Raw genomic sequence first — 25381 nt, 5'->3', positions numbered from 1 at the left:
TGACTTTCTGTATCAGCGCTTGTTATGAGCTGGCAAATGTTTCACCAACAGACAAGCTGACTGCTCACTCCACAAGATCTCACACATCCTCAACAGCATTCCTAGCGCAGATCACTTTCCAGGACATTTGTGAAGCAGCAACCTGGTCATCGGTGCGCACTTTGTTCTTCTATTACACCACTACCCAGTAATCTAGAGACGATGCCAAATTTGGTGGAGCTGTACTACAATCCGTAGACTCCAATCCCTCCTCCTATATTATTTCTTGGGAATCACCAAGAGTGGAATGTACATGTGCAATCACACAAAGAAAGAATAGTTGTTAATCTTTCACAACTGTTTGAGATGTGTTGCACATGTCCATTCCACAACTTGCCCTCCTCTACATTGAGTTTCCAGGATGATTCTACAAAAAAAAATGATCCTGAAAAAATTGTAGTCTTAATAATGAACCATTTTTTGTTGACGTTTCCACTATTTTCATCTATAATGGACCAGTACCATTGCTAGGATTCTCCTGTTCCTAATTAACTTCTTCTCATTGTCCTTTTCTGTGTTGGCCATAGACTTCCCCTTGTGTCCCATAGACTTCTTGTATCAATTCCTATGTTCAGTACTATCAACTTCTGTGTGTGTGTTTTGATAGTTGCCTTTGCTTCCTCTTTAAGCCAGGTTGATTTTTTTTTCTGTAAACTTTTTCTTTAGCCTTCTTTCTGAATTGTGATTTTTGGTCATTTAGTACAAACGGTCTTAAACAATTTCCAATTATCATTCATATTTTTTGGTTTAAATTCTTTCTCCCAGCTACTTGAATCATAATTGTTTTCAGCTTTGTGAAATTGGCCTTTTTAAAGCACCAAATATATCTGTTATTAGTTTGGTCTTGATTATTTTTGCACGTAACTAATGTGATCGAGTCATGATCGCTCGTACCTATGTTACACTAATTTTTAATTCTGATATCAATCAAGATGATGTCTAATATAGAATTCCCCTGTGTTGGATGCAACACTTTTTGAGTTAGGAAAGTATAATCTGTAATAATTAGAAATTCCAAGGATGTTTTGTACTGGCAGCATGAGATTTGTTTTATATGTTGCTCAGATTGAAGTCCCCCATGATAAGTGGTTAAGGAACCAGTCTTCCTATTCTCTAGTGCAGTGTTTCCCAAGCAGTGTCCTTCAGCACGCTGGTGTGCCATCAGGCATAAACAGGTGTGCTGTGGAATTTTGGAAAAGTCACTTGTGGGGATGAGGCGGGGGGAATTCTAATTATTTTAGTTAGTGTCAAAACCAGATTAAAATTTGTGATGTTGCTCTTTGGGTGTACGTGCGTGAGGCAGACACATCACACTATGCTCAAATTACCTTGCTATTTGCATAGTATCACGTGGGAGCCATGTTTTCTTTTCAACGGTTAAGTTATCGTGGTGAATTTTGAATTGAAGACTCTAAAACAGACACACATTTGAAGAAAAGAGATTCTGGCGCCTCCATATCTACTTTCAGTGATGAAGCTGAATGTGAACTGAAAAGCAAAGTGGTGAGCCAACACTACTCTTAAGAGCTATTTGCAATTTGGATTTTTGTGTACAGGTGAGCCATCTTTTCCTCTTCTGCAATGTCTTGTGTGTGAAGAGAAACTTTCAAACCATGCAATGGTGCCAAGTAAGTTAAAAAGACACCTTATAAACAAACATCTGTCCCTTGCCAACAAAGACAAATTATTTTTTTGAGCATTTAAAGGATCAGAATGAAAAACAAGTGCAAATGATGAAAGATTGTGTAACTGTTTCTGATACAGTTTTGGAAACAAGCTGCTTGGTTTCTGAGCTTGTAGTGAAGACAGATAAACTACACACAATTGCAGAAACATACATTTTATCAGTATGCAAAGAAATGGTGAGAGTTATGTTAAGTGCAAATTCAGTCAATGAAATTGCAAAAGTTTGCCTTTCAGATTATGCGATATGTCGCCACATTGATGACATGTTGGCTGATACTGAGACTGCTCTAACAAAAAATCAAATCAAGGGGAAAATTTGCATTGCAGAGTGATGGATCAACAGATATCAATGGTCATGCTCAACTGTTGGCTAACATCAAGTATGTTGATGCTGATAGTATAAGAGAATTGTTTATTCTGCAAACAACTGCCAGGTCACATGACAGGAGAGGAAATCTTCGGGATGACAGCGGCCTACCTTGAAGAGGGAGAACTGCACTACAAAAATTGTCTTAGTTTTGCACAGATGAGGCTACCTCTGTGACTGGCAAAGTGAAGGGGTTTGCAAGCAAGGTCAATGAACAAAGCTAGATGTGCTGGTGGTCCACTGTTTCCTATATCATGAAGCTCTTGTGGCCAAAACACTGCCAGAAGAACTTTCTTTAATGCTAGATGGAGCAGTAAAGATAATGAACTTAATAAAATCATGGTCTTAAATACACTGGCTTTCCCATGGAAAAGTTCTCGCTCATTTGTATGAGCTGAGAGATTAATTAAAACTGTTCTTAACTTTGGAGGAATCCACATATCCAGACTTGATCTCTGATGTGGCATGGTGTGCAAAACTTGCTTATTTGGCTGATATATTCCACTACCACATGAGCAGGAATGCAAGGTAGAAATGAGAATCTTCTCTCCTGCATGGATAAATTGCAGGGGTTTAGATCTAAGTTAGCCCTCTCTAGTAGCAAAAGTCATAGTAAAAATCCCCCCCTCCCTCCCCAAGCACAGATGGCAGATCCTACTGGGAGTATTTTGGTCAATGTCATTTCTGAACACCTGAAAGGTCTGGAAGAAAAATTCAGCTCATATTTTTCTTCAGCCTATACAGAAGATTTTGACTGGATATTTGGAGTTCCTTTGCAGTGGAAAGTGCTAAGAATCTTAAAAAAATGGCTCGAGCAATTTGCCAAATTTGCAAAGGATGGACTGCACTTTATTTTAAAGTTTGGTGACATGTCTTTGGACTCCTTCTGGTTGATGGTGGCAGATCAGTACCCAGTAATGTTACACCGTGCTATCTCCATTCTGTTGCTGTTTTCAGCAATGCACCTGCTTAAGTTTTTTAAGCCCAATTTGCATCAAAAACAAAGAGAGTGCCTGAGATTGGTGGAGCAAGAGCTCCAAGTTGCATCGTCCACATTTCCTGCCAGGATTCAATGACTCTGTGCACAAGGCAAGCTCAAATTTCTCATTAAATGTAAGTTTTCGTTTAATAATTTTAGCATGCCATGTACATTTTATTGAAGTCAGCGTACCTTAGACTGGAAAAGGTTGGGAAACACTGCTCTAGTGTGATCTGGTGGTCTAGAGCAGACACCAAGTAATACCCCATCTTCTGCTTTATCTGTTAGGATATCAATCCTTAACTGTTTATGGTCATTTTCTTCTAAGTTGCCAATGACTTGGAAACAGATAATGCCTTTTTGGACAGAGTGCCAGTCCATGTTTGTCCACTCTGTGTTTCAGTCTTGTGTGGAAACATGCTTTTCTAGATTAATTCAGAAAACTCTTTAAAGATAATTTCAAATCAGTAAAAACTGGGAAGCCAATTTATGGCTGACTATTGATTAGAGTGAAGTTTTAATCCTTGAAGATGCTACCATAACTTAAATCTACTGGGAAGTAAAATTTTATTTTTAATTAAAAAAAAAAAAGCAAAACAAAAAAAACTTTCACTTTGTTTTGCACTTTCTCACGAGATGGCCCCATTTCCTGGTTGAGGATTTATGATATAGAAGCTGGATTCTCTTTCCTCAGGAAAAGAGGATGGGCAGACTAGAAAAATGCATCCAACTGAAGCCAAAATGTCTTTCTCTCCTGCCTCAGCTAGGAGGGGATCCAGCTGGCAGGGATTCATTTTGTTAGGAAGTTGGGTTTGGCTTTGGCAGTGACTGGTAGGTGGGAAGGAGAACCAGAGAAATCCAGAGCCTAGATTCTCCTATAAAATGTAGCAACAGATGAGAGATTCCTTTCGATATCAGCTGACTATGCAGTTCTGAACTCCTACCCCCACTTTCCAGCCAAACAGGATCTGGCTGCTATGCATACTTGCCTACTGTGGGAAATGGAAAAGCTTGGAATTTTCAGTTTGGCTGTTTCCTGAAACCTCGTCTTACGTGTTCCTTTCTGATATATGACCAGAAAAATTGACATAATTGTTTTAAACCTGGAAAATTCTCTATTCTCTTACTTTACCTCCAAAATAATTAGGCTCAAGAACGATCAACTTTTCTACCTGACTAAAAAGGATCCAGTGTCCTCTTCTTCTCTCTTCTGTTCATTGCTGCAGCACTGGATGTCCTGAGATTTTGAAGGGAGGCCTGAGAAATGGCACAAAAGCCTGAGGTTAGGCAGGTATGCTGCTTTATGTCAGCATCTAGGAAGGTTACCCACAAAGTGTGTGAGAGTGGAAAACATGGAGTAAAATATTTATATTTTATTTGCTGGAAGATTCCTCAGTTGTTGTCCCATTGAGAGAGAGAGAGAGAGATACATCTAGTCATTTTTTTAGTTCACCATGACCTAGACTGTCAATCTTAACTTCAGTTTTCTAGGTTTTGTTGGTATAACAGCCTCTAACAATTTTAAAACATTTTTGCATCTAAGCTAACACAGTACCGAATGGTTACATTAGACCTCTATTGCTCTATTTACAAAAACAAACAAACAAAAACATGAAATACAGAAACAGAAGAAACAGGAAGTTGGGGGTGTACCTCTCTCATCCTGAAAGAATGGACAGTCATAAACTGTAAGCTGATGTAATAGACCTCCTAGTGCTATACTGAAAATATGTTGACTATTACATCTGAAGTGAGAGTAGTCAAAACTTCTCCTACAGCATTGACAGTATTCAGTTCAACCATATTTACAATAATCTGAACTCTCTCTCTCAAAACTAGTTTTTGGCATGTTTTAATTTTTTTAAACATAAAGATGAATATCTCGGGCTTGGTTTTACTAGGATCCTGTAGTCATGTATCGTTCACTTTTTCTTTTTTTCTCCTTCCTCCATTCAGATGCAGAGTTTGCAAGGTGGTACAGAAGCCATGGCCCATTTGGACCAGTTGGAAGCTGATTATTATGATCTACAGCTTCAGTTGTACGAAGTGCAGTTTGAGATTTTGAAGTATGAAGAGCTGCTGCTGACAGCACAACTTGAAAGCATCAAAAGACTAGTATCAGGTACAGTACACATTTTATGGGCATAATCTGTGTTACCTAAGACAGTACTAATACTGAACTGTAAAACTTAGAATCAACCATTTTAGCATTCTTTAAATAAGTAAAGATTTAGGACTTTGAACATAAGTACAATTAAAATCAGTTGAAATCTGCATCGAGGAGAAGGAGGTAAATTTTTAAATCTTCATGTATTGCTTTGTCTCCTTAACTTCAATTGGAATCACATACCTAATGTCTTATGCAATATTGGGAAAAATTAGGGCTGGAAAGGAAGGAATTATTTTCTAAGTGTTCTTGTGTACTGCAGGTTTGGCTAACTTACAGGAGTTGTTGCTCTCAAAATTTCTGAAATAAGTGTTTAAGTGTAGCATGTGGCTGTCAAGGAGGTGTCAGGCAAATCAGAATCCTCTAGGTGAGCTTTTGACACATTATGAAGCATTTATGTTGCCATTGTAACAGAGTTTAGATCAGGGACACACAAGCTGTGGTCCCTAGACCTGATGTAGCTCACAAATCATTTAAAACCAACTCATAGAGATGGTGCAGGGAAATTTAGTGTGTGTGTGTCCAGCCTGGTCTTCTGAGTTTTCTTATGCTTATACTTTTACTCAGATGTTAGCTTTCTATGCTGGCTCAGTGCTAAACGACTTGTGGAGGAAGTGTTCATCAGAAAAGTCACTGTAGAGCAGAAATTTTCAAATGTGCTCATATTGTGAGTTACATCTTGAGATACAGCACCTCATGGCACCTTTTCTCCCATACACAGTAGTGTGGACTGCTTCTTCTCACATGTGTGATCCTATAACATCCTTATGGCAATTACTGTAATTGAGCCCATAGCGAAAGAGAGCTTAATACATTTTTAGCTGTCTTTTAATGAAATTTTGCAGTCAGCCTAGCCAGCTCTCTGCGGGCTGTGAGTAAGTGCTCAATCGACAATTCTTTGTTCACAGACTGCTTTAAGATATGATTCTAGTTTTGATCCTGATGTTACTGCACAGTTTACTTTCATGCAGCTAATAGGGAACCTATCTAGTAAGAGAGACAAAGAAGGAAGAAATAGTTAAATCAATGTTCTTTGAATTAGTATTAGCAAAACTATAATGTTATGTTGACTTTTATATCTGGAAGGTTCACTGAGTAATTTGAAGGACCTTTGAGTTGAGGTACATTGTCACCGGTACTTGGATTCAGTTTGGATATTGAGATTATTCCACTATTACCAACTTTTCCACCAAAAGGACAGTGGACCTGCTGTAAAAGTAGTATACATCACTTTTTGCTCATGGTACACATAGGCAAGCTTTCAGATGATTACTGAATCCAAAACATTTTTCATAGCTCACTGCTTAAGTTACCCCCAATTTTTTTAAGTTCTAAAAATATTCTTATTTCTCAATATTACACTTTTATATTAAGCCTTTATCCAAAAAAGCATAAAGGGTTTGGCTGACTTTATTGAATGCAACAGTCTGTGTTAGGAGCTAGCATTTTTAAATAATGTACAGCAACACTACACACAGGTTAGGACAGAATACTGAAAGAATACTGGTCCTGTTGAAATTATGGGGAAGTTTTAGTTAGGCATGTTAGAGGGCTTATTCCTTCACCCACTTACTTCCCTGGTCCTTCTCGCATGAACAGAGAGCAACAATACCCGAAGTCCAAAGGTGCAAACAATTCGATGTTTATTGGGGTGAACTTCCAGCAAGCATGATTCCAGTTTCCTTCCTTAGTATCCTCCTTCCCAGCTCTGACACCACAGAGCCTTATGCCTGTGTCCCTGTTCCCATTACTACCCTTAGCCAAACATGATTCCAACTTCCTTACTCCCATTCCCTGTTCCCATTTCCCCCTTTAGCAAAACATTATTCCAATTTTCTTACCCCCATTCCCTGTTCCCATCTCCCCCTTTAGCAAAACATGATTCCAATTTTCTTACCCCCATTCCCTGTTCCCATCTCACACACCCACATGCCCACCCCCACCCACACCCAGTCACTTCCTCATTGACTACAGATTATATAGTAAAACTTGAGTTCTGCCTAGCTATACCTTAACCAATCATTTTCCTGAAATTTAACTAACCAATCCTAACATATTGTAACATGATTATGTAACCAATTATATCCCACCACCTTAATTAGTTTACACCCAGCAAAATTAATTATACAGCAGACAGGAACAATCACAGAACCAGACAGAGATTATACAGACAAACAATAGCAAAGTGGGAACTACAATGACAAGACAACACAGAAGTGAGGATTTCACATCCCAGCTATTGATAAGTGAGTTCTTGCCAGACAGGATGCTATCAAACTAAGTTTCCTTTTACATTTTCTAGGCACTTCCCTTTCTCTGGAGGTGATAGGCATACAATCCTGTCCTGATAGTGCCTAACAGCCCAATAGCACCTTATTTCAATGTGACTAGTTTGGAATGTGAGGATGTGACCGTTCGCTTCCCAGCTTATGGCTGCCTCTGCTGCTTAGCCAAAGGCCTGAGCCTAAGCACAGGGCCACAAACTGTCACAGTAAGAGAAGGCCCTTACACTGGCAGACAGTGGTTTTGATTCTTTCTTTTATACCTCTGGAACTAGCCAAGTGATAAGAATACACCTAAATTCTTAAAGTACAGGCCTTTGCAGACAGGCCTGAATATCTATATCCTAACAAGGCAGAATGAAACTATCTATTTGTAATTTATCCAGCAGAACTAGTGCAGTTACTCTTGTGAAAAATACCATAGGATTTTTAAATAGTCACATGTGATCAAGACCATCCTGCATCTCCTCTGCAACGTGGCATCTCTCAAAGTACAGTGGCCTCTAGCACACACGATTTACTACTGACTCAGAGAGAAAAATGCTATTTATTGGATCATCAATCCTACTTTCTTTATGGTTACGGTCAGAAAAGTAGCAGCCTTCTTAAAGAACAGATCTATGTGACGCACATGTTAATAACCATTGTAAGCTGGAACTACTTTTTACTCCTGGTAGCTACATTCACTCTGTAGTGCTCTGAGAATGCAGTTGGATTCTGTTCTGATTTCTGAATCATCAGCAGAATTGAGTAAATTCTGGCTGACAATCTTTTATTGGTAATGCTAGAGCCAGAAAAAACACAACTTTACTTCAAAATCCTAGCTTGAATGTCCAGGTTGGTAGTTAGGGAGGGGAAGAAACACTGTTTTATTTGTAAATGGAATACAGTTGCTCTGGTAGCTATTGAGACAGTAAATGGGATGGTGGTTTTTAGAGTTACCAACAGAAGATCTGTACTTGAATTCACAATCTGTAAATTAAGGCTTTTAAAGGGACAACATACCCAAACAGGCCAGCTTCATCTCTGCTGAAGGATTTGTGGTGGATGGAATGTCATCAATAGATAATGTGATAGTTGGCTGCTGGCTTAGTATTTTAATTTATCTGGCAAGTCTGAATGTTGTGGGACTAAACAAAAAAGGAATTATTTTAATTTGCATATTTTTCATGTTCTAGTTATAAGAGAGGTTCAGTACTTACCAACCTCACAGACATGTTTTAAAGGCCAAAAAGAATAGTTTGTTTTTCTGATGAAAGACACAATAGAATTGCAAGAGTTTTCTTTAAAATATTTGTACGTTTGCAGGTCCCCTTTCATGTCCCAGTTTTAACATTGAAATGCTTGTTAAAGATATAATTGAGTAGGGTAGATTTGATTTAAATCAAATTGATTTAAATCCTGATTTAAATAACTAGTCAGGAAGACTCGATTTAATCATGGATTTTTACATAAAAGTGCATTCTTGTTGGTTGTTATAACCTTAATACCTATTCTTCAGAACTCAGAGATAGACATAGGTTTCATTTTTAGAAAGTACACACTGTACATGTTTAAGAGATTTATTTTGAAAACTTTTCAGATTAGTTTTACAGCTATATCAGAAAATGAATGATTGTTTGGGTATTTCATTTACCAAAGGTAATTGAAGCAGATATTTCTGAAGTCATTGGGAGGTGAACTATCTCCAGTTCAACAGGTTAATCATTAATATTTGGAGGATTTTCTTGCCATGCTGTATTAGGAGGAGAACATCACCAGACAGACAGTTAAATTGTTTTATTTAACTAAAACAGCAACATTATGTATTCTGGATTTTTTTCTTGAACAGCAAACATATAATAAATATTTTAACAAAACAAGCATATGAATTTCTGAATTTAGTTTAACATTCAAGTTTTTTAAAATCAGGTTTGTTTTTGTTAAAATTGTTTTTAACTAAAATAGTTAAATGAAATATTTTAAAAAAATAAAAAATCAACTGTCAGCCAGGTCAACATGAGAAACCAAAAATATTGGCTTCTGCAGCTAACTGTCGTCTTCACCTTCATTTTCCTGTTCATAATCTGGAAAAGAAAAACAAGCTTTCCTGCTTTTTCAGATCCCAAATGATTTCTTAATTTGGAATGAATTAGTCCAAAGGAAGAAAATATTCTTTCTACACTAGCAGAAGAAGCTATTGCTGTTAAAAGTGAGATTATCATTTCAGTAGTCTCTGAATCCAAGCACTTAAGTGACTTCCACCAGTTCACTTGTGTGACTTTCTTTAGAAGATCATCAGCAAATATATATTTCTTGAATGGTTCACCCTTAGCTCTGAAGTTTGTTATAGTTGGTATTATGGAGGGATGATTGCTGGATGTCCATGTCATAGCCAACTCTTCTTCTTCAGTAGTTAAGGGTTGACCCTGATACTGAGAATTGAGTATTGAGAATATTTGCAAGACAATGAGCTGGAGATAGCGCTTGTCCCATTCATTTTTTTAATGCTTGTAATTTAACTCTGTCATTTCATATTTCTCTTTTTAAGATCTCACTCAGTTCCTTCCAAATTTCAACAGCGTCAGCAATAAAACAAAACCTACATTTTGTTCATGGCTACAGAAATAGGCTTCAGGGTACACAGCATGTGTTCTACACTTCTCTTAAGCCCAATGTTGAGAACTTTGGCTGTGACAGTGCCATCTATTTTTTCTTGATTTTGTTCACAAATTGTCATCAGATTAGACCAGTTCTTGATATAGTGCTCAAAACAGTCCACTACTGAGTTCCATTGCACGTCTTGTGGGAGAGTTAGCTTGGTTCCTCCCACTTTTTTCAGAGCAGCTGCCACAAAGTGGTTGTTACGGAAGTATTTTGCAATTTCAACAACATTAGCCTTTATTTCTGAAGTCTTTGGCTAGGAGGAGGTGCATCAAACGAGCACGGCAACCCTATGATATTAGCTTGGGACTCTCTTCTAAATAATTTCTTCTCATCTTGGATACATTTGCAGCATTGTCTGTGACCAAGCTGCATACTAGACATTTGAATTATTTTTCAGTTTTTTTTATAGCTTTTATTGCTACTTCTTATAAGCATTCTGTTGTGTGTGCATTTCCTGATGTATCAATTGTTTCTGTAAGGAAGACATTCCCTGCTTCTGTTGTCACACAAGCACATACAACAGGATCATTGTGGACATCGCTCCACCCATCAAGACTCAGGTTAACAATTTTATCCTCTAGACCTTTTGCACGCTGCTCAATTTCTCTTTCATACACTTTATCCAGCAATTTGCCTGCGACATCTGCTCTGTTGGGTGGACTGTATCCTGGTCTTAATGACTGAACCATGTTAATGAAGTGTGGTTTCTCAATCGTACGGAAAGGAGAGAGTTTGTTGCATAAACAAACCGGACAAATTTTTTCATCCATTACCTCTTTTTGTAATCTGCTGGTTCTTATCACAAACTTATCTATGGTTGTTTCTCTTTTTGCTACAGGTGATATACTGTGGCTATGTGACATACATCATGTGACTGAAACACTATCATTGGCAGATAACTCTGAAACTATAGAAAATGATGGTGATCTTGAAGGTGGATAATCTTCAGAATCCTGTATGTTGAGGATGGATTCTCCTAAACAAAATAAGTCAATGCAGTTATTTAATTATCATACTGCTCATTTAGTATTACTCATTGCATTCACTGACACTCAGTACTACTTTAAAGGTGAAATTGTAAAAGGAAGATCTGCCTATTTCAGCTATTTATTTTTATCACAACTGCATCTAACATGATAGTACCATAGAGTAACAACTAAATTGTTTGCTCAAACATGAGAATTCAAGAATAGTCCAGAAGGAAGAGAGGCAGTCCATGAACTATTGGAACTCATTTACAAAACTTTTCTTAAACATTACATGAATATATTGTCTTATACTATAGAATTAGAATTTATAATCCCTATTCCATGATGAGATATCTTTGAGCTATAATGTATCTTTAGATAGGTTTTTTTCCTCAAAAAGCATTTTATCAAAGCAATCTGATTTTTTTTTATTTTTATTGTTTAAATAATTGATTTTTATCCACCCTGTAATTGAGTCTGTCAGTTAATTTGTAAAATCCTATTTTATGACTCGGCCTCATTTAAAATGAAACCTGCACACAGAATTCTCTCTTTGATAGCTGCTTAAGAAAATACAGTTTTAGGTGAATCAGACATAAAATTTTGCAGGCTGATGTTTCATGAAGTGGTCCAGTGACATGTATAGCTAAATTTTTTTGTTGAATTTTTTTCTAAGTGAGTGCTAGTTTCAATGACTAGTGTTGGGTTTGCTGTACATTGTTTTGATTTTAGAGTTATGAAGTTCTGTCGTTACTTGCTAGAATCACTGTCTTCTTCTGAGTTGCTGTTTGTTAGAGGGGGGATATAGTCAGCACCAGGGGACAGAAGATGTTACATGCAGATAACACAGTAAATGGCTGCTGCTTTTAAGATGGGTAGCCTCAGAGAAGGGAGGAGGGAAGCCCTTGCCCCAGAAGAATCCTTTAGCTGGGTAAGAGAAAGTTAGTTATATGCAACCAGAGTAGCAGCTTTCCTGAGAGGTGGCTGACTGCAGGAGAAATAAGAAGAGAGTGTTTCTAGGTCAGGGACAGGCAAACTTTTTGGCCTGAGGGCCGCATCAGGTTTCAGAAATTGTATGGAGGGCCGGTTAGGGGAGGCTGTGCCTCCGCAAACAGCCAGACATGGCTGGGCTCCCGCCGCCACCTCCCCGCCCTCCTCCCACGGGACCCCTGCCCCATCCAACCACCCCTTCTCCCTGTCCTCTGACTGCCCCCCGCTGCCCCATGCAATCCTTCCTGACTCCCGCCCCCATTCAACCCCCCTGTTCCCCGCCCTCTGACCACCCCGAACTCCCCTGCCCTCTATCCAACACCTCCGCTCTCTGCCCCCTTACCACACTGCCTGGAGCACCCGTGGCTGGCGGCGCTACAGTTGTGCCACTCGGCTGGAGCCAGCCACACACGCGTAGCACAGAGCACCAGGTCAGGCTGGGCTCTGCAGCGGCGCTGCTCCAGGAGCTCGTGGCCCCACCGCCCAGAGCATTGCACCAGCAGCGCAGTGAGCTGAGGCTGTGGGGGAGGGGGAACAGCAGGAGAAGGGCCGGGGCTAGCTTCCCAAGAGCTCAGGGGCTGGGCAGGAGGGTCCTGCAGGCCATAGTTTGCCCACCTCTGTTCTAGGGTGCTCAGGGCTGGGCAAATGGCAATAAGGTCAGCAGTAAGTGTTCACTGTCCTTCTTGTTTGAGCCACCTGCACTGAACTTCCCTCCTGGTAGCATCCTTTGACCTGCCTGCAGCAGAGGATATAGAGGGGTTTAGAAGGCCTTTGTGTCTCCCTTACCCAGGCATTCACAGTGAAGGATTCATCACCTTTATTCTTTTTTTTTTTCCTTGATAAGAGATTAGAGGTCAAATGTTCACAATGACACTCATTACAGCATTTGAATTCATTAGTGCTCCACTGTAGGCAAGAGAGACTATAGTGTGAAATACAAATTTAAAAATGATAGGTTGTGATAAAACCTTTGATAATGTCATTGTCCTCCTAAGTGTGGTGTCTTCAAGGTATGCCTAACAGAAGTACTCACCCTGCCTCCAATGAGCAGAAGCTGTGTGACTACGAGCCCAGAAACCTCCTGATGGGAGGAATCTTGGGATCATCATGTTGTCTAATTTCTTTTTCATGGTATATATATATGAGATATCTGAAGAAGAGTCACACAACGAAAACCTTAGGAAGTGGCGATACAGCTTGAACTTTACAGTGGAGATCACAGGGGATGACTGTGCAGCATAAACTCTCCCCTCATGTTAGTTAAGTTCAAACGCTGTCAGGGGCGTAGTGTTGAGGTGACATGGGGTTATGTTTCCTTCACAAATTCCTGCTGACAGTTATTCTTAGTGGTATGTGAGCCAATAAAAATAACAGGAGGCACATACTTGATGTGGATTTTTATGTTTTAGCTAAACTGTAGAGCCTTAGGAGGTTGTGCCACTTTAACACCTTGGCACTCAACTGTCATTTTTGTCAAGACCAGCTCTTCCTGCACATTGTCTAATGCAGGGTTTAATGTTAAAAAACAAAACAAACAAAACCCACCAACTTAGTGGTTTATGTCAATCACATACACTGATTTGACTTCTTTTATTGCTGACATTTTATAAACAGAGAAGAGAGATGAAGTGGTGTATTACGATACTTATGAAAGTATGGAAGCCATGCTTGAAAAAGAAGATATGGCAACATCTATACACTTACAAAGAGAAGAGCTGCAGAAGTTGCAACAGAAAATCCGCCAGCTGGAAGCAAGGCGTGGACGCATTTCAGCCAAAAAAGCCTACCTCAGAAATAAAAAGGTAATATTAAATTGTACAATTCTTCTCTAACAGAGACTTCCCTTTTTAGTAAAACCACAGAGGCATCCAATCTTGGATGGGAGCCCACACAGGGAGACTCAACACCCAATAAACTGGGTTTCTTCAGGAACAGTAGCTGCACATAAGTATTCTGGGATAAGGGATATAAGATTCCAAGTTTTTAATGCTGCTTAAAATTATGGAGGTATCCGTTATAGTTCCACAGTGAAGGCTGAGGAGTTTTGCAACAGTTCAACCTCGTTCTGTAACCCACAATTACAACACTTATTCTTTGAGCGCACATTTCATTTTTAGATAATTTATAAATCAGTCTGTTAAAAATGGGTCCTTTAATAATTGTTTTAGTCTCTAGTAATCTTAATAATGGAAAAACACTCTTCAGACTTCCAATATAATCAAAATGTCCTGAAACCTTTTTTTTGAAGAAGTTTTTGTTAGAGTTAAAAATATTTATTTCTTAGTGAGTTTGTTTATTTTGGTAGCTGCTGCTGTTCTTCGCAACTGAAAGTTTCTCTTTTAGTAGAGGTTAATGTTCTTCTGCAGAGGATTCCACCAAGAATTGTCCTCTTAAAATAGCTGTTTTTCACTATTCAGTGGAACATAGTCATCCCACAGTTAAGATGACCTTCTCAAAATGGCTTCCATCTCTGGTTGTTCTCAGTGGGATGGGGACCACAGGCTGCCCTTAGCAAAGATGGTCACTGTCTTCATTCACCTGCTGCTCAGTCATCCTCTCTTCTTTGTAACAGGATAGGGGCCACCATCTTTCCTTTGGGCAGCTTGCTTTCAGTCCCATTATAAGTGTGGAAATTCACAATTTAGAGCACTGAAATAACTTTAACTCTGCCCTATAGTGACACCATGTAATGTTACTATTAGGGCATTTCAGGGTTTGGGTTCCCAGATTAGATTAAATTGACTTTTAAAGAAAAATTAGGTTTTTTCCCGCCAATTCAAAAACAAGTCAGAAGACTTAAGTAGAGAAGCAACAGTTTTTCATGGAACTTTAATTTGTAATCAATATGTGAAGAGATTTAAGTTACAGTATGGATTATCTCTTTAATATTGATGATCTATCTTGAAAGATTAACAATTGTGATTCATGCGCAGAATTGTTACAAATACGGATTATGTTTTCAAGTCATATGTTAGATTTCATTTCTCTGAATGACTTGTTTGTAGTTCCCTTAAAGCCCATGCAATTTTATGAACATGCATTATTTGAGTGAATATATTAATGAAAATAAAACATCACAGAGCTAGAGATAGTCCTGAGTTTTTTCATCCATTGCTGTGTACTAAATTTGAAAAACAGCTGAAGACTTAATACAGTCACCAAGCAGTTATCTTTATACTAGCTAACTTTATACTTTTTTTTTTTTTTTTGGTACTGACTGCTTTTCGGTCACCACTGTCTCACCTATCTCACTCCATATTGCATGGGAAAGAACACAAACAGAAAAATAATGTACAGAAATTTTCCCTTGTTACTTAATCATGGGAAATAGTTAGTTCAGTCACCGAGTTCACTTGTTTGGAATCTTGTTTTGGTGCCTTTTTAATGTGCCTTACTCTTCAGCCAGTAAAGAAAACACATGCAGAATCATATGTATTTAAATTGGCAGGGTTGACCAAAGATTCTATTTTTATGCAGAAAGGACAGGGGATGTCAGTAATCCTGTGCCATTAGGCAGCAAGTTTTAGGGGAAAAAGATACTTAGGCAGTTCAGGATGAGTATCTAGGTCAAACCATTGTTTACTGTAGTTGCTCAAACTAATTTTAAATTCCATTACTGACCTCATCTCTGATTCCATGCCCTGTTAAACCTCCTAGTAATTATTTGAAGGAGAAAACATCCTGTGGCTTTGACTCTCACGTTAAGTAAGCACTATCGGTCTCGGAGTACCATTGAGCTGTTCTTGCCAGTGGTGGTATTAACATTTGCCTGTAGTTTCATAGTTGTACAGAGTGCACAAGTCTGTAAGAAGATAAGGTCTCCATGCTGAGAAGTTAGTCTAAATTAAACTCACAGAACAATACTACAGGATGTGGGGTGACAGTAGAATCAGATTGTCTGAGGTGAAAACATTAGTGATTGAAGGCTAAGTGAAAAAAGTGAATTTTGAGGAGGGATTTGGAGGTTACTTGGTTGATCTCTCCATTCTTGAGTCTCTCCTTTAAATTTATCATGGAGTTCCAGGGAGAATAGGCTGTCACTTTTCAAAATACATTCCCATTCATTAAGAGCTTAATTTAGCGAAGCATTTAAGTTTTTTTCCTCACTTGAGGCCTTAGAACCTATGCAGTTGCTGCCACCTCCTCCCCCTTCCCGCCCCAAACCACAGAAAACAAGCTGAATGTTAGATGGCATATGCCACAAGGTTCTGCTGTAGCAGGAACTTCAGAGCAGTCTAATATCTCTTGTTACGGTATAGATTTTTGGGTATTAGGGTTCTCTGTAGCCAGCTCCCTCTTTCAGGCTAAAATCCTGAATAGGAGAAGACTAGGATTGCATCTCTCTCACTAGCTCCTGCTTGCGTTTTTTTTGCAGGAGATATAGCTAATCTAATCATCCAAGAAAGTGAAAACCTCTCTCGGAAAAGTTAAAATATAGTGATGTAATATAAATCCTTTTTATTCATAAAGTTCTGACATCAAAAATACAGAAACATAAAATGAAGTGTAATGTACAATTGATAATGCACATTGTACCTGACAATTGGTAATAGTGTAAGATCTTTCTCAGAACTTATACTTCATGTTCTTCTTCCTGTTTTGTTAACAATGTCAAATCATAGCACCATTGTAACAAACCTTATAAAGTAAGAAACTGTTACAATTTAAAATCAATAAGGAAACACCTTATCGTTCATTAATAGTGGAGCTGCTACACAGTACATGGAGCATGTGTTTTGAGACACTTTTTAGATGCCACTAATGCAGAATTGCTTAGAGTAGGGTGAAAAAGTAACTAAAACATTATAGCTTGATAAAAGCCTCATATCTTAAGTTGACTACACCATCTTATCCTTGTAAAACTTAAATTAGTTTCACAGGTGGTCTTTTTTCTCCATAGTCAGTCATTTTTCCAGTGCTGTTACTTCTCCCTTCTCTCAATCCAGATGAGGTGGTTCTTCATAAACTAGTTCTTAATAGGTAATGTAGTGTAAAAGGAGTTGTCTGTTTTCCATTTTTCTTTAACATCCAGCTCTGGATTCTGCCTGCAAATGTAGCTGTATTGTTATCCCACTGCTCTGACCCTGACCCTAACCCTAACCCCTTGAGGAATTCCACCATGATTTCAACAATTTCCATCCCACCATCAACCTCAGCCTAGACCAGTCCACACAAGTGGTCCATTTCCTGGACACTACCGTACTAATAAGTGATGGTCACATAAACACCACCCTATACCGGAAACCTACCAAACGCTATACTTACCTACATACCTCCAGCTTCCATCCAGGACACACCACACGCTCCATAGTCCACAGCCAAGCTCTAAGATACAACCGCATTTGCTCCAATCCCGCAGACAGAGGTGTTGTAGGAGTTTGTCTCTGTCAAGCATTCTTAAAACTACAATACTCATCTGCTGAAGTAAAAAAACAGATCCAGAAGAGTACCCAGAAGTCACCTACCAAAAGACAGGCCCAACAAAGAAAATAACAGAACGCCACTAGCTGTCACCTTCAGCCCCCAACTAAAACCTCTCCAGCGCATCATCAAAGATTTACAACCTATCCTGAAAAATGATCCCTCACTCTCACAGATCTTGGGAGACAGACCAGTCCTTGCTTACAGATAGCCCCCCAACCTGAAGCAAATACTCTCCAGCAACCACACACCACACAAGAAAAACACTAACCCAGGATCCTATCCTTGCAACAAAACCTGATGCCAGCTCTGTCCACATATTTATTCAAGTGACACCATCCTAGGACCTAATCACATTAGTCACGCCATCAGGGGCTTGTTCACCTGCAAATCTACCAATGTCATATATGCCATTGTGTGCCAACAATGCCCCCCTGCCATGTACATTGGCCAAACCGGACAGTCTCTACACAAAAGAATAAATGGACACAAATCTGACATCCGGAATCATAACATTCAAAAACCGGTAGGAGAACACTTCAGTCTCTCTGGCCACTCAGTAAAAGATTTAAGGGTGGCAATTTTGCAACAGAAAAGCTTCAAAAACAGACTACAGCGAGAAACTGCTGAGCTTGAATTTATATAAAAACAAATACCATTAACTTGGGTTTGAATAGAGACTGGGAGTGGTTGGGTCATTACACATATTGAATCTATTTCCCTAAAGTTAAGTATCCTCACACCTTCTTGTCAACTGTCTAAATGGACCATCTTGATTATCACTTCAAAAGTTTTTTTTTTTTCCTCCTGCTGATAATAGCTCATCTTAACTAATTAGCCTCTCACAGTTTGTGTGGCAACTTCCACCTTCTCTGTATGTATATATATTTCTTCTTACTATATGTTCCATTCTATGCATCCGATGAAGTAGGCTGTAGCCCATGAAAGCTTATACTCTAATAAATTTGTTAGTCTCTAAGGTTCCACAAGTACTCCTGTTCTTTTGTTAGTATAGGATTAGTGATTCTTCGATTAGTGTCCATATGGCTGTTCCACATCAGGTGCGCATTTGCCTCTTGAGCCCTTAATTGGAGATTTTCAGTTAGCAGTGTATGTTTGGCCTGTGCATGCTCCCCGTGCATCTTCGTGCTGGGTATCAAGGCCATATTAGGCATGCATGGGCAAACTGCCCCCTGTTCCTTCTCAACCATCTTGGCCTGAGACGGAGCCATAGCGTGTCTGCCTTGAGTGTGCTTTGGCTTTTTTTCTAATATTAGTTTTTATAGTTAGTTGTTTGTTTTACTCCTCTTTCCCCTCAGGGAGATTGATTTCCCCCCACCCCCATCCCCGGCAGGGCATCCCTGGCTCTCCAGGTTTCAAATGTTGCTTCTTCTGCCAAGAGGAAAAACAAGAAGATTAAACTCAGAAGACTGCGAACGATGGACAGCTTCTGAGTCAAGTCAGGAAACCCCCCTACCCCATACCTGTTCCAGACGGATCCAGCACTCCTTCTACCTCAGCACAGGCTTCTCCTAAGAAAGGGAAGACTTCCAAAAAGAGGAGTGCAGACTCTCACCTGAAGGAGACAGCTCTGAAAAGGTCTAGGTCCCCAGGGAGAGCTGTGGTCTCTGAAACCTCAGCCTTTCAACTCAACCCCATGCGGTTGAACTGAAGGACTCCTCCTCCCGTACTGGTCGGGCTGTAAAGTCCCAGAGCACGAAGTAGAGAGACATCTCCAACAGGGCCTTGGTACTCTCTACCAGCAAGGAGAGCAAGCATAGACACTAGGGGCTGGTGATATTGAGTTCACACAGCTGTCAGTACCTGTGTGTTCAGCCCAGCCATTGGTACCCATGCATGCAGCACTCTTGGCACCAAGCAAGCAGTGGTGCCACCCACCATTGGCTTTGGCTACTATGTCAGTACCAATGCCCTACTTGATAGCACAGGAGTTAAGATCTACTAAGGACCTCTCAATAACAGCCAAAGTCCCCACTCCTCATGGGTACTGATCATCTCTTGGTACTGAGACCCTGATCTACAGACTACTGTTCTCCAGTATTGCAGGATTCTCCACCATTTTTGGTGGGTGCTCTCTCTTTGGATCAGATAGAGGAGGATAAAAGAGACTTCCAGTTGGTCTCCTCTATTTCTGTTCAGACGTATCCAACATATCCCTTCAACGACCCATTCTCTAAAAGATATAGGGAAGATCGAGATCATTATCAAGGGTGGTGGTCCCTCATGCCACTCCCACTTCTGTATGCCCCCAATGTCCATACTTGGACCTCTGAACTGCCTATCAACAATTTGCCAGACCACAGGTGTTGCATAGGAAGGCCAGAGTTGTACAGCCCTCTCCTCCCCAGCCAGCCCTCCCATAGCAGATGTTTGAGGTTCAGGAAGCTAGGGTAGATAAGGAGGTCACCCCTCAAATATCTGGTTATGCCTTTGTCACTATCCATGGCTGATGATTTTTGACAATATCAAGACCTCATAAAGAAGATAGCTGACACTCTTCAAATTCCTCTTGAAGAGGTCAATGATTCACAGCACAAACTATTGGATATCTTGTAGTCAGTAACCCCTCCAGGGTGGCGTTACCCATCAATAAGGCACTTGTAAATCTGGCTAAGCTTGGTGGCAGACAGTTGCCACTGTTCCAGCCATGTGGAAATAGGCAAATAAGAAGTATTATGTTCTCCTTATGGATTCTTATTTCTTGCTCTCCCACCCTCCACCTAACTCCCAGATGGTGGAAGTGGTAAAAAAAATGGGGTAGGGAGCACTTCTCTAAGTCTACCCCATATGATAAGGACCAGAAAAGGCAGGATCTCTTTGGGTGAAAGGCCTCTTTGTCAGCAACCCTGCATTTCAGGATTGCGAATTGTCAGGTGGTCATGGCCAAATATAATTTTACACATTATAACAGATTTGCAGTTTTTATTGAACTTCTGCCACAAGAGCATAGGGAGCAATTCCAGTCCATCGTCTGAGGGCCACTTTGTGGCCAGACCTGCCTGTCAAGCATGCTGGTGTGCTGCAGACACTGCTGCCAGGTCCATCTCTACAGCAGTGTTTATGACCAGGGCATCATGGCTCCATATAATGGGGTTTCTGAAAGAAGTACAGATTGCTGTGGAGGATCTCGCCTTCGGTTGTAAACTGTTCTTGGAAACCATGGGTGAGTCCTTGTGCACTCTAAAGCACTCTAGGGCTGCTTTATGATCCCTGGGTATACATACACCTACAAATAAGAAAAAGTTTAGTAGATCACAAACTTCCCAGAGATCACATCCCATTCAGTGTTCAAGGTGCCATAGATTCACTAAACCCCCTGCTAGAAAGAGACATAGATTTCAGAGAAAGACTGGAGAAAGCCATTTTGAAGCAACAGTTTTAAGGGATTGGTTGATGGTTCAAATCTTCCTGCACCCCTGGATTTACAGCTGCGCCCATGAGCCCACCTTCCCCGTTTTGGAGATCACCTTGCCTATTTCCAACATGCTTGGAGGTGGATCACTATAGACAAGTGAGTCATAGACGTCATAACATCGAGTTATACCACTCCATCCCCCTTCCCTATCATTCAGAGACCCCTCTCATGACTTTTTATTGAGACGAGAAGTGAACTCTCTCCTTCGATTAGGAGCAACATAGCTTGTTCCTCCTCCTAACAAGGGCAACAATGTTCCCTCTAATTTTTCCCATCCATGTGCGGAATGAATTTTGTTATGTGCACCAAATTATTGAGGTAATGTGTGGATGTGCGCCACCAGTAGAAACAAAAACCATAGATATAATATACATTTAAAAAAAGTTACCATAGGGATAATTACTTCAGCCAGGACAGGTTAGGCATTCTAGAACTCACTACTCAAAGAGTTAAATTTAATCGTAAGAGAGAGATAAAAGTTATGAAATGCATAGACCAGTCAAAAAACTCAAATAACAGCACGTTGAAAGAATAAAATTACAGAGAATATATGTGCATTGCAGGAAGTGTCAAGAAGTAACAATAATAATAATACAAGTTTGTGTAGGGACGTGAATGTGAAAGACGGAGATGCACATTGTGAGAGACAGACGCGTTGCCCCTTTAAGTATGTTGCCCTTTTAAGTAGATTGGCACTCAAAGCAACCACAGCAGCAGCCACCAGCACACCTGTGAGGTCATTGTTTTGCCAGTTTTGCATGCTTTTCCCTAACCTCATTCTTGACAATGGCTGAACCATTTTTGCTGAAATTTTTCCAGAACTTCAGGTAGACACCTGGCATTGAAAATTTCAACCTGAATGATTAAATTCATAGACTCCAAAGACAGAAGGGACCATTGTGATAATCTACTCTGACCTCCCGTGTAACACAGGCAATAGAACTTCCCCAGAATAATTTATTTTGAGCTAGAGCATGTCTTAAAAAAAATCCAGTCTTGATTTAAAAATGTCCAGTGATGTAGCATTTACCACAGCTCTTGATTAAATTGGTTAGTTACACTCACTGTTAAAATTTGGCAAAGTTATAAGCAACCGAAAACTGGATCTTTTAATGGAAAGTGTTAGGCAAACTTAATATAGGTAGTGTGGCCATCTCTACCTGTAACAACATTGTTATGAAGTACAAACCCATGCAAGACAATTTTTTTAATGCATCGTATTTAAATATGAATGCAAAGTACAATGGAAGTTACAAAATCAACATGTGTTCATTTCTGCTAGTATTAATCAAGTAGTTTTATCAAGTGACAAAGGTTGAAAGGGTTGACCAGATTTTTGTTAGAAAAAGTGAAGATAATTTGTAAACTTGAGGGTTTTCTGTTTTCTTTGTTTTGTTTTTGTTTTTAAGAAATAGAAGCACAATTTGATATCACTGTAGAAATTAGCCCACTGTTTTAAAGAGAGAGAACCTGTTACTATAGAATCCATAAAAAAAAGCCTGCTCTTTGCAGCTATTCCCATATGTTTTCTGAAACAAAGCCGTAAAATGCAAATAGCATGCATCTTTAGCTAAGTCTCCATGATCTATGAATGTCTAATTTCTAAATTAAAGAGCATCGGAACAAGATTTTGATTTCTTACATTGATACCATCCTTTATTTTCGCATCTTAACTTTAAGCATTCCTATTTTAATTAGCATATAATCAGCACTTCTTACAACCAAAAAAAGGGCAACTGTACTAAAAATAAAAGTTAAACATTTAGTCATCTTTTCATGTTTGTGTCTCTTATCTTAGACCTTGAATTTCTCTCTCTCTTTTTTTTCTCAAGGCTTTATTTAAATTTAATAACTTTTAAAATTGGGGTAAAGGGAAGTGGATAATTTTAAATTCAGTCCTGCTCAAATAACATCAGAGCAACATTCTAATGAGCATCTCAAATTTTAAAGGTCTTATTTTAATAGTTCCAAATCAGAGTTTTTATTTAGATATAAAAAATAAAAGAAATAGAGACCTAAAATATTAGAATGGGTCATTTCTTGATTACTAGAAAGTGAGCTCACTATAGGTTTTGTGCTAATTGTTTACTTGCCTGACTCATTAGAAACATCTTTCATTTTTGTTGTTTCAAATTTTTCTTTATTGTCAACTCTTAAGTGAAACTCCTTTTTTGGTACATTTGTCTGAGGAATTATCTGTAAGTATAGTAACCTTTGTCATTTTCTTTCTCTAATTTCTCTTTTCTCCCCACCATACTAGTCACAATTTAAAATATATTAGCTTAGAAATACAGTACCTTACCCAAAATGTTACGGTAATCTTTTAACCAAGGTAATAGGTTAGAGAGAGAACAAAACAGAGATAAACTAACATTAAAAAAGTCTCAGCTTTTATCACATTCTAAATTTATTATTGTAGTCTGTAAAGTTTAGTTTATAGGAAGCTTTTGCTGCCTAGTGCCTTTATTATCAGGCAGTTCGTGACCAATTAAATGATTAAAAAATGAAAGTGTTAGTATTTACCAATAGCAATTGCTATAGCTAAAGTTGAGAAGGGTATTCCATTATAAACCTACATTCTTCTTTGAGTATTTCCTGCATGCATTTCTATGTGGGTGTCTGCTCTTTGAAATTTTCCAGATAACATTGCCAGTTGAGGCTGGATACAAACTCTGCCTACCTCTGTGCCCAGCACTATCCCCACTGGTCCTCTTTGAGGAGAATGTAGCATTTTCCCTTTATTTCTGTTGTAAAGGATTTCCCTTTCTTCTTAAAGTTCAAGAGTTACTGTTAAGCTTCTGTCATATTTTTGGTCTCCATTAGACATTTTGATTTCTTTGTTTTCTTGACTTAATTGAGCCTTCCTATCACCACTGTAGGTGTCTGTTGATTTATGGCTTAGGTCAAATCAAGTGTCTTTGATGATGCTTGCAATGGTGCCTTGTCTGTAATGGATAAGCATACCCAGTGCCCCTTCCCTCTTAGGGAGGGGCATGCTTGCAATCAGTGCTCCATATGGAGCATAGTCCAACTGAAGTTTGGCCAAGTTTACAATATTGTGAGAACTTCCTGTAACTAATGTGAGGTAACTGTGTGTGTGTGTAATGTAACGCAGTAAGTGTAATGGCTAAAGAGCCAGTTTTCATCAGTTCTTTAAATTAGACATGTCAGAAATGACTCTTAGAAAATAAGGTGCAAGTGCAGAAATGTAGATACAATAGCATCCATGTTCTGTGTGCAGTCACCAATTGCACATTGAAATTAGGAATTTGCACTTGCGAGTTGCCAGTTGTCTAGCTGAATACATAATTATCTAATTTTGCTTGAATGTTAGCAGTCATTGCTCATGTCAGTTAAAATGGAGTTGCCTGAGCAGTTGTGCACTCTCAACTCTGAAAAAATCAGTGAGTTGTGCTACATCTGTAATGGTGTTAGACTTGGCTAGTGGCTGCTACCTATATATGCTCTGGGGGTAGTCAACACAGTTGTTTAGGTTTTGTGTTTTTATTCAAAAGTTAAATTAGATTGTTTAAGCAGTCATCATATAATTTACTTTTTAATGCTTAGTGCTGTTTATAAAAGATTACAGTAAGCCTTTATAAGTTGATATTTGGAATGTATGCTTTATAGGTAATATTTTGTCTCTACAGGAGATCTGTATCGCAAAGCATAATGAAAAGATCCAGCAGCGCCATCAGAGTGAAGAGAAATACAGAATGCATCATACTGTGCAGCTAGTGAGTTTGTGCTCTTACTGAAATTAGCTTTTGATTCATTTTTTATATCCATCACCATGCATTAATTAGAGCAGTGTTTTCAGATGGAATTACTATTTTGAACAGTTGGCACATAACCTGGAAACTTTGGACAAAGATGAGTAAGTAGAAGTTGATGATAAGATATCTTCTATTTTTGAAAGTAAAACTTATGCTGTTTAACCCCCAATATTGTGTGGGAGTCATTAGCTTTTTATTTTCTTTTACTATAAGTCTTTGGACTTGTTTTTTATTGTGATATCTTTAAAGAAATATTTTGATATATAGTTAGAACACTGAAATGTGTTATGTGGTAAAAAGGGGGTTCATCTAAATTGTTGGATGTCAAGTAAGTTTATTTTAAAAATTATAAAAATATTTAGTTTAGAGAAATAAGAAATGGTAAGTCAGCTCTTACTAAATTTTTTTCTTATTGCCAATTCTGGGGTGTGACTCCATTATTTTAGTCAGAGGGGTTCTTTTACATATCTTAGGGGATATCATGATTGTGTCCAACCACAATAATCATAATTATTAACCATAGTTCTAAAGAAAGGAAAAGAAAACATTAAACAAAACAACACATGACAGAACATAAATGATAAACTGCTTACTTCGTTATACTCTCTTCTGTATGTGTGTGTG

General features: G+C 38.9%; 1 protein-coding gene across 1 annotated transcript in view; it reads left to right on the top strand.

The window, feature by feature from the left end:
• Positions 1 to 25381, top strand: part of JMY (junction mediating and regulatory protein, p53 cofactor) — a 133669-nt gene that overhangs the window by 76167 nt on the left and 32121 nt on the right. Inside the window, exons 5-7 of the mRNA XM_077816306.1 lie at positions 5028 to 5193; positions 13739 to 13926; positions 24632 to 24718. Of these exons, the coding sequence (XP_077672432.1) occupies positions 5028 to 5193; positions 13739 to 13926; positions 24632 to 24718 (441 nt within the window). The remainder of the gene's footprint in view (positions 1 to 5027; positions 5194 to 13738; positions 13927 to 24631; positions 24719 to 25381) is intronic.

This window comes from Eretmochelys imbricata, chromosome 5 (genome assembly GCF_965152235.1).
Source record: "Eretmochelys imbricata isolate rEreImb1 chromosome 5, rEreImb1.hap1, whole genome shotgun sequence".
Classification (NCBI taxonomy): Eukaryota; Metazoa; Chordata; order Testudines; family Cheloniidae; genus Eretmochelys; species Eretmochelys imbricata.
Note: the sequence above shows the minus strand (reverse complement) of the source record. Positions and strands in the feature narration are given on the sequence as shown.